This window comes from Antechinus flavipes, chromosome 1, assembly GCF_016432865.1.
Source record: "Antechinus flavipes isolate AdamAnt ecotype Samford, QLD, Australia chromosome 1, AdamAnt_v2, whole genome shotgun sequence".
Taxonomy (NCBI): Eukaryota; Metazoa; Chordata; class Mammalia; order Dasyuromorphia; family Dasyuridae; genus Antechinus; species Antechinus flavipes.
Window position 1 is genome coordinate 284118274 of NC_067398.1, and position 16268 is coordinate 284134541.

At 30.4% G+C, this 16268-nt stretch overlaps 1 protein-coding gene across 1 annotated transcript in view; it reads left to right on the forward strand.

Moving 5' to 3' along the window:
• The window catches only part of SMC5 (structural maintenance of chromosomes 5), a 68198-nt gene that overhangs the window by 40398 nt on the left and 11532 nt on the right, over window positions 1-16268 (forward strand). Inside the window, exons 9-17 of the mRNA XM_051962029.1 lie at window positions 267-522; window positions 1385-1539; window positions 3516-3629; window positions 9791-9885; window positions 10023-10155; window positions 12074-12247; window positions 13222-13391; window positions 14416-14539; window positions 14797-14919. Coding sequence (XP_051817989.1) covers window positions 267-522; window positions 1385-1539; window positions 3516-3629; window positions 9791-9885; window positions 10023-10155; window positions 12074-12247; window positions 13222-13391; window positions 14416-14539; window positions 14797-14919 — 1344 coding nt within the window. The remainder of the gene's footprint in view (window positions 1-266; window positions 523-1384; window positions 1540-3515; window positions 3630-9790; window positions 9886-10022; window positions 10156-12073; window positions 12248-13221; window positions 13392-14415; window positions 14540-14796; window positions 14920-16268) is intronic.

Sequence of the window (16268 nt, forward strand, 5' to 3'; positions counted from 1 at the left end):
TTTGTTACTGTAACCATATTATATGTCTCTTGTGCCCTGGGAATGATTTTTTACATGGATAATTGATACATAAGAATGACTCTTGTTTACATATACTTTGAATATTTAGTTGGGCTTAAAAATGGGATATTTTTCATTAGTACTAAGGCATAAATAAAATATACACTTAGAATGTTGATTTTACCTTTTTTGAAAAAATCAACAATATAGATTTTTAAACCAACAGAAAAAGTCCTAAGTAATAATTTATTCTTGTACTCTGTTAGATTGAAGAAGCAAAGCATGCTTTCAGAGTGAAGCGAGACGAAGAAGATAATAGACTGCAGAGAATAAGTAATACTCGTAAGATGATCGATGATTGGAAGAGTGAAATTGAGTCCATAGGAAGCTGTGAGAATCTGCAACCTCAAATTGATTCCCTTAATGAAGATCTAAAACAAGTGCATGAGGAAAAGTCAGCAATTGATGTAGAGATAAATGAGAGGCTAAAAGAGATAGAAAATCTAAAGAAAGATAAAGAAAGTAAGTTTTATTAAAACTCTGTATATATATATATGTATGTATATATTTGAATATTGTTTTAAATAAAGGCAATATTATTTTTCCACATTTGCTGTATACAAAGCCTGAAGCTGTCCTATAATATATTGTTTTCATGTATTATATATATTTACTTCCTCTCAGTCAGTAGGCATTTTTAAGAACCTATTTTGCTTAGCCAAGAACTGTGCCAAATTCTGGGGATTCTAAAAGAAAGGCAAAGTGCCCAGCTCTCAAGGAATTCAGAATCTTTAAAAAAAGGCAATATGCAAACAATTCTATTCAAAAAAATAGAATAAATTGGGTATAGTCTGCAAGGGAAGGTACCAGCATTCTAGGTGGTTAAGAAAGATTTTTTTGTAGGGGCTGAGATGCTAGCTGGGACTTGACAGAATCCAGGAGACAGAAAGGAGGAGAGAGAGAGAATTTCAAGTATAAGAACAGCCAGGAAAAATGCCTGCAGTCATAGCATTGCGTGTAAGGACAGCAAGGAAGCCACTGTTAATGCATCACAGAATATACTGATTATATTGCAGTATTCTAGAAATCAGGTGATTAAGGCTTGCATCAGGGTGGTGGCATTGTCTGCAGAGAAATAGAAATGATACACATGAGAAATATTGCAGAGTTGAATTTGGCAACAGATAGGTTATAAGTTGTTGAGAAAGTGAGAAATTGAGGTTGACTCCTAGGTTAGAAAGATGGAAACTTATTTTCTATTTAAAATTACCTATGAAACAGTTACAGTGATATAATACTATATTTATCATGTTTGATAAATGGCCAAATTAACTTGCTAAACTTTTCAGAGGCATAATGCTTTATTTTTGTTTTTCAAAAATAGCTATAACTGCTCGTATTGTATGCCTTGATAACCTATTGAATCAAAGGGAAGAGAAATTGAGAATGAGATATCGTGATACACATGATGCTGTTATGTGGCTAAGAAAAAATAAGCAAAGATTTAAGAAAACAGTTTTTGAACCCATCGTGCTCATGGTAAGAGAATCTGTTCATTTTAAGAAAGCTTATTTTGTCAGTAATCTAATTGATGTTTTTTGTTATAATAAAAATGTTTAGACAAGTAACACTTCATTTATTCCATCATCATGCTTCTGGCCACTTGTAACAGATTTTAATCTAGAATTGAATTTAAATACACATCCTTTCACACCTTGGTAATCTCTGAAGCCTTCACTTTACCATTTAAAACAATGCAGTAATTGATATTCATAAGATTAAAATTTATTTTAATGTTTATTTTTATGTTATATGTTATGTTTAATAAATAATAATAAAAATAATCATACTATATATTATGATTACTTAAATAATTTTAAATAGTAAATAACTTAAAATGAAAATCTAGTAATTAAAGTATACATTTTATTGATATATTTAGTACGTATTGCTTATATATCAATACTAATATATCACTTATGTGGAATAACATTCTGTGACATGCTATAAATAGGATATTATGTATAGATAATAAAACATAAAATAGAGAATAATAATCTGCATAACAAAATGATTTTACTTAACAGAAGAATTTATTACACTTTTCCTGCACTTCTAAAAGTATATATATATATGTGTATATATATATATACACATAATGATAACTGTATTTCAATATAATTGGTTTCCTTTGTAATATTATGTATTTCATTTTGTATATTTAAAAACATTCTGAAAAGGGATCCATAGACTTTACCAGTCAACCAAAGGGGGTACATGACACACAAAAAAAGGGTAAGAATTCCTGGTTTGAATAAATCAGTAGTTTTCTTTCAATATTGGATATGTGAAACATAATTATATTTTATATAGCAGATATTCAAAGCAGGTAGTTCCTCTCATTTATTTAATTTATATTAATTATTTGAGTGCATAAAAGTATTCTAATAATGTGTTCTTTCTATATTTCTGATGTTTTAAGCAATTCAAGGCACATCTACCTTCAAGTTAAATTTTATTTGAAATATTAAATATTACTTGAAAGAAAATGTTACTTTGAAAAGCTTTGTGACATTTTACAAATACCCTAAATATTAAATAAGCCTTGGAAAGTGACTCTCATTAAGTCTCTATAGCAACATAAAATCAGCTAGAAAGTCTAACTGTAAAAATGGTTCTTTATTATTTTCATCTTTTCTTCTTAACAATCTTCTCTCATCGATTTAATATGATGCATTTACCATTTAAATATTAAAATTTATTTTGAGGAGAATTTCATGATATAGCTTGCTTTTTTTTTTTTTTTTAAACCCACTAGATTGATTATAAACTCCTTGCTCTCCTTATAGTTACCTTGTCCCAGTACCTAGCACAGGACTTGGCCAAACAGCAGGTATTCAGTAAATATTGAATAAATATTAGGGTATTAAATGCCAGGTTTAAGAATTGTTCTTCTCAAAATGTTTAGCATTATACTAAAGCCATCATAAATTCTAAATTCTAAAGAGTTGGGTGTTTTGTTTTGTTTTGTTTTGTTTTTGTATTTTATTTGCCAGTTATACATTTCAGTGTACATATCTTCTTGTATATTGTAAAGACAAATGTTAAGTTTGGAGTCTTCTGGGAAATTTTTCTGTAACTGGATATAATTTAAAACTTTTTTTTTAAATTGCATGCATTTACCTTTTTTTAATTAATTAAGAACATATGCAGAATAGGAGTTATATACTCTGAAGGGAAAACATTGATCAGAGATTGAGGCTACTTATCAGTTGCTAATAGTCTTGGATTTGTCTTTTTTATAAATCCATTTTAAATTCATCCAAGACTAGGCTTGAAAAATTAAATTGTAACTGTCACCTTAAACAAGAAGTATTTTTTTTTTTAATTTGAGCCTTTAAAACTTCAATATTTCTTCTAGGACCTTTGACCTTCTTTGCAGTTTCATTTATAGAGACATTGGGTTTTGAATGGTTTCAGTAGTCATAAATATACTATTTCTTTTCTTGATTTAGATTCATGTGAAAGACTATAAAAATGCCAAATATATTGAAAATCACATTCCATCAAATGACTTGAGATCTTTTGTATTTGAAAGTCAAGAAGATATGGAATATTTTCTCAAAGAGGCAAGTACTTATTGATAGAATTCTTTGAATATCTGAGTAAATGTTTTTCATTTCAGAGCTCAAATAATGCCAGAATTTTATTTTTCTTACCAAGGTAACATGATGTAATTAACTTTGACAGGTAACATTTTGTAGATTCTTTTGGTTTTGCTTGTCTTCTCCCTGTGTTTATCATTAATATAATTAAGTACTTATGATTTTATTTTTATGAGTAGTGCCTCAGTTTATGCAATATTTTGTTTATTGTAATTTATAACATTATAGAATATTATATGTGAAAATGTCAGTTGGTCAATAAATATTTATTAATTACTTAACTATATGCCAGATGCTGTGCCAGAGATACAAAGAAAAGTGAGAGATAGTTCCTATTTTCATGGAGCCTTATGGTCTCTGTATACTACTTAGTGGCTCCCCTGGAGTCAGGATGATCTGAATTTAAATCTGATCTGAGATAATTACTACTTTGGGCACGTCAATTTATTCTGTTTGTCTCTTTTTCCTCATATGTAAAATGAGCTGGAGAAGGAAATGGCAAATCGCTCCAGTATTTTTGCCCAAAAACCCCACAAAAATTAGGTCACAAAGAATCAGGCACAACTATCAACTAAAAAACAATTTGTATTTGTAATATATTCTGTCCTCCTTTGCCCAGTTCAGATGAGTAAGATTTCATGTAAATTCCATTTTCTCCCATTTTTTTCTTTCATTGTATATTATTTGCTTTGTGTATTCCTATTTTGTGAAATACAATCAGTCCTTAACATTTGTGCTTTTTACTTCCACAATTTAGTAACCTGATTTATATTTTTTAACATCCATATGCATCCAGAGCTATGCAAAGTAGAGAAAAAGTAAGAAATGTGATGTGTCCAAGTTTGTGGAGGAGCTGATAACCTAATAGGCACTTGTGGTTTTGTTAACTTATCATTGTAAAAAGCATACTCTGCATTTGTTGCCTATTTTTCATTGTTTGCCTTTAAAATTAAATTTTGGGTTACAATTATGCCTCTAAATAATAATGCACATTCCCTAGGCTCTAAGCTACAGCTTTGCAAAGTTCATGATGCAGTGTAGTAATTTAATATAGTAAGTTATATCTGCAAAAAAGGAGGAAAGTATGGTTCCATAGATTTCATGTATTATGGAAAGAGAATATTGTCTGAAATCATTGTTTTGGTTATTTTTTTTTAATTGAGAAGTTAGCACAATAATTCAGTTTCAATTGATCAAGGATGGACAGAAGCAGCTACACTCAAAGAAAGAACACTGGGAAATGAATATAAACTGCTTGCATGTCTGTTTTTCTTCTTGGGTTATTTATTCCTTTTGAATCCAATTCTTCCTGTGCAACAAAAGAACTGTTCGGTTCTGCACACATATATTGTATCTAGGATATACTGTAACCTATTTAACATATAAAGGACTGCTTGCCATCTGGGGGAGGGGATAGAGGGAGGGAGAGGAAAAATCAGAACAGAAGTGAGTGCAAGGGATAATGCTGTAAAAAAAATTACCCTGGCATGGGTTCTGTCAATAAAAAGTTTAAAAAAAAAGAGAGAGAGAGAGAGAGAAGTTAGCACAAAAGGTCACAGAATTCTAGAGAATTACTGAGTGAGAAAATGTTTTATATGTTTACCCATTTTATTTTGTGTACATGATTACTGTGTTAGAAAAAGTGTATATTAATAGAAAAGTGTACTTTCAGCAATGAAATACTTGTTTTTGGTGGTCACAGGAACCTTTATTTCCCATAGTTCAATAGATCCAACATTAATATTTTTTAAAACTTTTGTGCCATTGTCTAGAAATATTACCCCCATAAAAAGTTGAGATTTGACAGTAGTAAATGCTCTCTCTCTTCTTTCCTTTTACTATTCTTTTTAAACCACTAAAATAGAATAAAACCACCCAATAACCACCCCTTGGTCCTCTGTTTTATTTTACTTTATTTTACTGCCTCTCTTTTTTAGTTTTTGTTTGATTTTTGGGTCTACATTTGAAAGTTTTAGTTGGCTCTCTCCCTATATAGTCTTGGTTGTAAGTCTTTTAGCTGTTTTGCCTTTGAGAATATCATTTATCAAGATTACTTTTTCTTTTTAGTAGTAGTTGCCAAATCTTAGTGATCCTGCATGTGGCTTTTTAGGTCTTGAAATGTTTCATTCTGGCTATTTGAAATATTTATTCATTGATCTGTAAACTGCATTTTGGCTGTGTTTTGGGGACTAGTTTTGTTTCTCATTGCTAGTGTTTCTTTTAGGAGATATTCAATAGATTTTTTTCTCTTTCTACTTTGTTTGTGGGCAGTTTTCAGTTGTGATTTCCTGAACTCTATTACCCAAGCATTTTTGTTTAGTTGTGATTTATAATTAATTTTTAGATTATCTCTTTTTGGATTATTTTTCCAGGCCATTTTTTAGTAATATGTATTTAAATTTTCTTTTTAAAATTTTAATCTTTTGATTTGTTTTCAGTTTTTTTATTGTATTGTAGACATTGTTTCTTATTTAGTTCCCTTCTAAGTTTCAAGGAGACCAGTTTTGGGCAAGATTTATTTTCCATTCTAGCTATTAATTCAACTTCACATTCTTTTTTCATTAACTCTCATTTCACATATTTTTTTTTTTTTTTTTAATCTCTTGCTTAATTCATCTGGATACTTTTATATACTTATTGGAGAGTTTCTCTCTTTTGAGTTTACTTCTTGGTCTTTTCTTATTTTATAGCATTTCTTTTTTGTATTTAGCATTTTATGCTATTTATTCATATCACCAGCTTGCTTCTTGTTTGGAGCTTTGTACTTGAATCATAATTTGCTCTTTCTTGTATTGAATAGTATGGACACGCTTCCTGAATATAATGCTGCCCTGCTCATTGGCTAGACCCCCTATCTCTTTTTGTGACTTTGGAATTTCCTGGGTAGTGGGTCTGGTCCAGTTCCATGTGGGTCCAGAATGCTTGTATCCTGTGCCTTTTACTACATTGGATTTTCTTTGCTCATATCTAATGTTGGTTTTTGACAGTCTTTTCATGCAGTCCCAGGGTTTGGACAATTTCCCTTGGGTCTTTTTTTTTTTTAAACCAATATTCCTTCTGGTACACCTTTAGGACTTTAATGATATGATTATGAAGAATATGGACTTTTCAGCATCCTAACATCATTGTCATAGTTGGAAGCCTTCTTTGTATTTTATAAAATATTTTTCCTGGTTCTGCTTCTGGAATCAAGTGTTTGAAGATAACTGTTATATCCTCCCAATTCATTTTTTCCCCAGGCTCAGTGTCCCCAGATCTTTCAATCCTCATATATTATGAACTCCAAACTGTGCACCTTCCAATTTTCTGTCCTAAATCTTTTCCAGTTTACTATTTTTATTCCTAAAATATAATAGCTAAACTGATTACATTGTTCTAAGATGTATCCTCCTCAGAGCAGAGTACAGTGGGACCTCCTTATTCTTTGAAATGCTCTTGAACTTTGCTCTTGAAGCTTAGATTGTATTTGTGTTCTTGTTCCTTCATAACATCTCTAACAATTCGAGGTGAGGGTTATCTTGCACCTCTTGCCTCTGGTTCCTCTCCTCCCCCAAGATTGTTTGTGTGTATGTTTGCTTGTCTCTCCCTTTGGATTGTAACTGTCTTTTGCCTTTTTTTTTTTTTTTAAATAGCACAGTGCCTAGCACACAGTAGAGGCTTAATCGATATTTATTGACTGATACATATCTACTAGAATGCTATGATATGCTTTATTTAGTTCTTTAAAAGAGCCATGATATCATTGATGAGAATACTTACTTAGCAACTCTACAATAAGGCCATCTGTAGGATTCTCATGCTTGTGCTATATGGAAAAATCACGTACACTATGAAAATACATGGAGAGCTTTTCCAAAGATAGAAGAGTAGAGCAAAGATGCCCACTTTCCCCATTATTATTTTATGTAGTTCTAGAAATGCTCTAATAGTAAAACAAGAGAAAAAAACTAATAATAAAAAAAATAATAATCAGAGGAGATGACAAGATGGTTATTTAGAAAGTCCAAAGTATCAGCAAATATATTATTGAGAACATTAATAAATTCAGCAAAGCTGCAGGCTCCAAAATAAACCCACAAAAATCAACACCATTTCCATATAATAATAATAGCCAAAAGCAATAATAGAAAGGGAAATCTTATTCAAAATAAATGTATAATAATGTTTGGGGATCAATCTACCAACTTACACAAAATATTTGTATAAATTCCATTATACATTGCTTCTTAAAAAAATACTGCATAACTTAAATTGCTCGAGGAATATAATTATTAAGTGCAGAGCAGGCCAAAACAATAAACATATCAAATTACCAAAAACATTTCATGGAACTCAATAAAATAATAATAATAAAATTAATTTGGAAGAACAAAATATTCAGAATAATAAAGGATATAATGAAAAAAGGAAGGAAGGGAAAAGATCACTTCCATCTCTCAGAGTATATTATAAAATAAGTCATCATAATCATTTGTTAAAATTTTAGGGAAAAAAAAGTAGATCAATAGAACAAGAATAGAAGAGAGAATCAATAATCTAGGATTTTGATTTGATAAAGCTGAAAATATAAATACTTAGGAAATAATTCTCTGTCTGATAAGAAATACCAGGAAGACTAGAAAGTAGTCTGACAAAAATTCGGCTTAGATCAATATTTTACACCATATTCCATAATAAATTCAAAATGACTTCAGCATTAAGAATCACAGCATAAAAAATTAGAAAAGATAAAAATGTACTTTTCACAGCTATGGGTAAGGAGTAGATTTTTAACCAAACGAGATATTGATGAGGCTGTTAGATAAATTTGATTATATGAAACCAAAAAGCTTCTGCACAAAGTTAATACACTTAAGAGAGGAAGTAGTTGAATGTAAAGAAATCCATATCAAATGTCTCTACAAGAGTTTAATAACCAAGATATATGGATAGTCAACATGTATGTGTTATTATCCCCAATAGATAAATGGTCAAAAGATATGAACAAATAGTTTTCAAAGAAAACCTGTAAATAACTACATGAAAATGTTCCAAATCACCAATAATAAGAGATCTGTAAATGAAAACAACCTCGAGGTTTTACCTCACACCCAACAAATTGGCAGAGATGACAAAAGATGGAAATAGGCCGCATTAGAAAGGTTGTTGGAAGATAGGTATTCTGACCCCATATGGTTGATAGAACTGTCAATCCATACAGCCATAATGGAAAACAAGTTGTAATTAAGCAACTAAATAATAAATAAATAAATAGATAAATAGAGCAGGCATGCAACTAAAATGGCCATATCTTTTGACTTAGAGATCTAGTTATAAAGCATATACCTTGAGGAGGTCATTAAGGAAAAAAATAACCTATGTACCCCAAAACACTTACAACAGCACTTTTTTATGATAGTAAAAAATTGGAAATAGTTAACATTGTTGTATATGGCTGTAATTTAGTATTTCTGTGCTATTAAAAAAAAAAAAAAAAAAAGCATGGTAAACAGAGAAACATGGCAAGATCTACATAATTGTTGTAAAAATGAAATAAAAAGAACCAAGAAAACAATATACACAGTGGATACCACATTGTAAATGAAAAGAACAAACACCACCAAAAAAACCCCCAAAACCTCAAAGTGACTGTTGCAGGATTACAAAGAAAGAATTATGAAGAACTGTAGGAAGAGAATTCCTACTCCTTTTCAGAAGTGTGAGGTCCACGGTCCACAAATATGAAACATTGCATATATGTCCAGATTTTTTTTTTTAATTGTACTAACTGGTTTTCTTGGGCTTTTATTTTCCTTTAAAAAAATATTATTTGTTATAAAAAATCACTTCATCTTAACTGTGAAGTTCATTTATTATATTTTTGATATTTTTCTATTTTTTTGTCCTAATATTCCTAAACTTTCTAGGAAAGATTTTGTTTAATTGAGTCTCTCACCTTAAACTTATTTTACTCTTGACTGCTTTTCTGTTTTATGAGATGATATTGCTCGTAATATTCCAGAGTCCTCTTTTCAGATTTTACAAATAATTTTATATTCCAGCCCTTAATTCATAAATTTTTTTATGAAGCTTTTTTTTGTTTTGAAATTGCTTTTTAAGAATGCTTTTGCTTTCCTACTATCTAGATGCGTGACAATCACAAATTAAAAGTAAATGCTGTTTGTATCCCCAGTATCGTATATGCAGACAGAGTACCCACAAGGTCTCTAAATGATCTAAAGTAAGTATTTAAAATTATTTCTGATTTTGAACCATTTTTACCTCTTAAATGTTTTTTAAGTATTATTTACAATGTAAAATTATTGGAAAATATATTAAAACTAAGACCATTCTGTTGGTCATCTTTGTATTCATTAGGAAATATGGACTTTTTTCTTATCTAAGAGAGTTGTTTGATGCACCTCAATTTGTGATGAGTTACCTTTGCTACCAGCATCATGTTCACGATGTCCCTGTAGGAACAGAAAAGACCAGAGCAATAATTGAACAGGTGAGGAGATTATAACTAATACTATAGTAAAATATTGTAGTTTAACTTAGTTAAAATCCCTGTAAGAAATGGCAGAAATATTGGAAATAACATTCAGAACAATGAGATAAGATGACAGCCTTGTGGTTTTGCCTTTAAGCAACTATAAAAGTTACTTTGGCATTTTTCATTTTTTGTAAATTGAAAACAGGACTATTGGGTAAAATTGACAGCAAGAAGTAAAGGGTAAGTAACAAATAGGTTTAAGTTAACAGATTGAATATAAAATTTCACCTGGAACACTTCTGCTTTTATTCTTTCTAAGTAATTGTCTCTTTCTCTAATCTCATCTTGATGGCATAATTGAAAAATATACATCACTACATTGTCAAAGTCTAAATTGTCATCTTAGTAATTTTGAAATGGTGGATGTTATAAAATCATATAGGCATTATCATACATGTAAAAATTTGTGTGAATATCCACTACCTTTGTGAAAACATATCCACATTTGGAATAACAATTTATGAAACTTCTTAGTATGTTTTTCAGTGGAAGGAATATCCACACCAATGGAATAATATATCTTTTCAATTACAACAATAAAGATTTTTTTTTTTAAGAAAAAGCAATATTTTTACTTCGAATAAAGATTATGGGTTTTTTTTTTCTTTTGAGCAAAGGAAAGAACCCTGAGCTAGAAGTCAGGAAGTCTCAATCCGGTGATCATCTCAATCATTAATTAAACAGCTTAGCCCTTCAGGACCCCTGGTTTCCTTATATGTAACATGAGTCTATTTGGAATGACCATTAAAAAATATCTTCTATTTCTAAAATGTTAGGAATCTTTAAAAAGTTTAGCAAGATATGGATAGAGGTGCCTGTTTTGCACCTGGTGCAATGCCAAGGCCTTTGCAAATATCTCTTAATCCTTACAGCTTTGGGAAATAAATACTATTATAATCATTTTACAGATGAGGAAACTGAGGTAAACAGGCTAAGTTATTTACTGATGGTTACATTGTTAATAAGTATATGAGGCTGGACTTGAACTAAAATGTTCTGATTCTAAGCTCAGTACTTTATTGTGCCATCTAGCTGCCTCAAGTCCCCAAAATACCATCACTTCTGAGATTACTCTTCAGGTTTTTGTTTTTGTTGTAGTTGTTGTTTTGGAGGGTTTTTTAGATCCCAAACCTTTAGGGAATCATCAGATGAAATTTTAATGGTCTGTTATAAGGTTTTAGAAAAGGAAAATCAAAAAGGAGAATCCTCAGCAAAGAGTCATTGTAGATATCAGGGACTTTAAGTACCACAGAATACTTCATTTATATTTGATATTCTACTCCACTGAAAAATTACAGGATCAAGCCACATTGAAATCCAAGAGACTAAGAAAGTCAGAGTAGCTCTTTACCCTATTATTCCTATTAATTCACATCAACAACAACAACAACAAAATTTTACAAAATATTTTATCTAATATAGGATCTATTTATGGTATTTGTTTAATAAATAGAAATTCCTGAGATCTAGAACCACCTACACAGGACTATATGTTTTATGCTTGTTTTTTTTTTTTTTTTTTTTTTTTTTTTTTTAATGGTAGAATTAGGCTGTGATTTGTTTAAGGTGGCATAATAAGTCTTTGAAGGCATGGAAGATTTTTTTTTTAAGTGGATGTAAATGCATGAAATTATTTTGATTTACCTACTATATTAGAATTAAGTTGATGATAAAGCACAATTTCTAGGTCTTGGACTCAGTTTGCTCAGTTTTTAGTAATTTTCAAAATTAGCAAAAATTTTATCGATCTGTTTTCAACTATAGTTGTCTTAGTTACCCCTTCAGAATTCAAATGTATTCATTTATGCTTTGATCCTTTAAAAAATAATGCAAATGAGCATGACCAAATAAGTGATCATATTTTTTGTTTTAGGTTATTCATGAAACCAAACTGAAACAGATTTACACAGCTCAAGAAAAGTATGTAGTAAAAACTTCTATTTATTCAAATGACATTATATCTAGTAACACACACCTGAAAACAGCCCAGTTTCTCACATTTACTGTGAATGTTCAAGAAAGAAGACAATTAGAAGATCAGGATAAGGTTGGTTATCTCTTTAAAGTAGACAGCACTACTCTTGCCTTTTCTATTTCTCCCACCCCAACTCCTGCCCTCTCCCATACTCCCACCTTCCCCCCACTGACATGTATAAAACTTGAAAATGTAAAAACTTAGTATTGATTAGTCTAGTACTTCTACTCACTGCTGCAGAAATAATTTCATGGAGCTCCATGAGGCAGAATAAGAGGGAGGTGAAGACTGAATAGATTCCACAAGGTAGTAATGTTTCTAATATGTATAATTGACAAGCAGTTGTCTTAGTTTAAAAAGGAGTTGGGGGGGGGTGGAGAAAAATTAAGGACAAAGAAGGACAAGCAATCCCATCTATATCAGTCTTCTTCCCAGTAAAAGCTAAAGAAATGTACTAGTTGCTATTGCCTCCAAAATAAATAACAATTGAGAGCTTTTAATTAGTTCAAGATAAAATTGACATCCTTAATTTAGAATCCTAAGAAGCCAGCATGTCAGCAAGTTGTTTACCAACATACGAGAATATGATATGGTGGGACAGCATCCTAAGACTCTGAAGGATGGGTGAAGTATAAAGAAGATGACTTATTTCACCAAAGTCATGTTCAGAAGCCATCAGAAAGAGGGGATATTTCTTAGCCTAAGGCTATTTACCTAGCATTCCCTCACTTACTGATATAAAACATTTTTTCTATGTAGTTTGAATGGGATGCTTCTGACTCAAAGGTATCAAGATTTGGTACACAAGACCAGGAAATGTGAATTTGAGAGTAATACTCAACAAGGGTTCTCATCTCTACAAACATGAGATGGGTTTCTCCTACATGGATAATTTTATATGATTCTTTTTCATATACATTTTCCTTTAATTTGTTAATTTATGGGTTAAAGGCTATATTTGGGTAGCACTTATTTAAACCAATATTGAAATTCAACTAGGACTTGCTTAAATATGTACTTACAATTTGAATCTATATTTTCCATAGGAAATAATTAAAAAATTTCAGACACTTGATATAGAGTTAACAGTCTTTCGTGAAAAAATCAAACATCTTGAACACAGAGACAATGAATTCAGAAATAAAAAGAAGGATCTTCAAGACAGGAAAACCAAAAAGAATCAACTGGAACAGAAAATTGGTTCCAAATTAGATAGGTATTGTATTATTTTTACCCTAAAGTAATATTTTTGACTTTTTTCTTCTTTTTAATAACAATATTAATGACTTGAATTATATATTATTCTTTAAAGTTAACAAAGAATAGTAGATATATGAGGCAGAAAATAGAAAATATTATTTCAATTTAAAGATGAGAAAATGTTTTCACAAATTATAATGTAGTATTAAGTAGTGGAAGCAGTATTTGAACCCAGGTTTCCTAGCTCTGAGTTTTATTTTTTTCTAGTATATCACACTATAATAAGTGACAATTTTTTGTGCAAGTTCAGTTTTGACTCTATATACTTTCCTAAAGAATTCAAGTCATATTAAATCGACTTGAACTCAGTCTATGAAAGAATTCTACTTTTAATTCTTTTGTTAAGTTAATATGTTGCCCTCTTGCCTGCTGTTAATATCAACTTTTCTTGGCTTCTAAGACTTTTCATAATCTAATTCTATCCTATTAACCTTTGCAACATATTCTCATCAAATGAATGTTCTCTCTGCACTCTGCATCTTTCAGGTTTTTTTCTCACCTCTACACCTTTGCTCTTGAATTTCCACCCACCTAGAATCCTTTCTTCTTTCTCATTGATCCTTCAAGATCTAATTGAAATTGGTTCGTTCATTAAAAAAAAAAAAGTTTGTGTTTAGAGTAGTTCTAAGCTAGTTCTACCTCCTCCAGATTATTAGAGGAGATGCTATGCTTTGTGGGTTTTTTTTGTATTTGCTACAATAAACCTAGGTGATGATAGGTGTAAAGTAGATCTTCAGTTAAACCTTTAGAATCATGGAGTGTGAGATTTAGAGATTTACAAAGACTTTAAAAAACATCTAACCCAACTCTCTCATTATATGAGAGAGAAACTGAGGCCTCTTTCAGATTAAGTAGTTAATTGACAACAAGGCTAAACAGCCATTGAATGGCAGAGCTAGAACTTCGATGTCAGAATAGAATTGTTCTCCCAGTATTTCAGGATACCCTTAATTAGGGTATCATTTTATTTTTTTGTACAGTTTAAAGCTGATAGAACATCGTACTTACAATCTTGAAGAAGAGGAGCAGAAAACAAATGCCAAAATCAAAGAAATTAATGCCCAAAAAGCAAAGCTGGTTTCTGAATTATTGAAGCTAATTAAGGTAAGTTTTGAAATCTATAGGTGATATGTCAAGAAAAAATATTAAAACTTATTTAAAAACCTGATTTTGCCATTCTGAAGTAACACATTTAACATAATTTTTTCTGTAGGAAAATTGTAAACAGAATTGACATAAATAATTTAAGAGATGATTGATTAAATTGATTTTTTAAAAACTATATTATAGTAATCTTAGATATGAAATATAGGAAAGCTTTTAAAATAAATATAAACAAGTTTTGTGGGTTTTGTTACCAGACTTGCACAATGTTGAATGTACGGAAAGTAGATTTAGTTCTTGAGCTGGCTACTGAAGGCTATGAGAAGAACAAATTAGAAAGAGAATATAAAACTACAATATCAAACCTGCGGCAACTGGAGGTAAGATTTTACCATTTACTTATTTTAAATAAGAAATTTTGGTCATTATAAAAATCTGTGCAATTTCATATTTGGATCGCAGGTTTTTAGTTTTGGGAGGTACCTTAAGAGTTATTTTCTTCAGCCTCTTCATTTTACATCTGAGAGTGTCCAGAGATATTCAGTGATCTTGCCTGAGATTACAAAGGTAGTAATTAGTCAAGTAGGGATTTGAATCCCTGAACTTTGAATCCATATATGCCTTTAAATTTTACTGTCTTTGTGAAGCCTATTGATGAAAAAAAAATATTCAAAACATAGGTTGGATTGGGTTTGGTTTTAAAATGATCATTTTTTAAAGAGAGGTTAGGTTACCTAATTTGGTTATTTAGTACAATTGCTTGTGTTTTTTTCCTGTGATAATTTTTGGACATTAAGGTCTTCATAATTAGTAAATAATAGCCATTGGCTTTGATTGCTATTTTTACATCTTATAATATCTAAAGATAAATAAAAATAAAGAGCATAACTGTATATTTTGATATCCATATCTAAACATTTTCAATTAGTATATTGAATCAACAATTAGTATATTGAACTATTACTAGGGGACAGCTTGGTGATATGGTGGATCGGGCACTCACTAAGGAGTCAGAAGAACCTGAGTTCAAATTTGGCCTCAGACACGTGACACTTACTGTGTGACCCTGGGCAAGTCACTTAATCCAGATTGCCTCATCCTCTCAAAGAAAAAATACTAGTCTAATATTTTAAAAATATATCTTGTTATATTTTTATATTCTTCAAAATTGTAATTTAAATGATGACATAAGAATTGAGGATAGATGTGCTATACCCTAAGTTAAAATCCAACAAAATTCTAAGGTAATCATGAGAGTATCTTCAAAGAATAAAAATCAAAACCAAGATTGTATTAAATACTTTATTAACATTTTTCCTATTATGTTATAAAATGTTTAATTTGAAATCTCAGATTAACAGTAATACTGGTTCAATAGAGACAAAACAGCATAGATGAAGGGAAAGTTGGCCTTAGGATCAGGAAGACATGAATGCCATGCCAGGGGTTCACATGCAAGTCATTTCCTTGTTCCCCAGATTCTGTTTCTTCTCTATAAAAAAGGAGATAATAACATCTATCACATTGAGTTCTCAATAGTATTTTATTTCAAAATTTTTTTCCCTTTTTCCCCAAGACAGCAAGCAATCATATACAGGTCATACATGTACAATACTTTTAAACAGAATATATTCAAATTTTGCCTTGTTTATTGCCTTATTTGTAGTATCTTTGTAATGGTTATACTGAAAAGAGAGCACTGGATTTAGAATCACAAAATCTGGGTTCA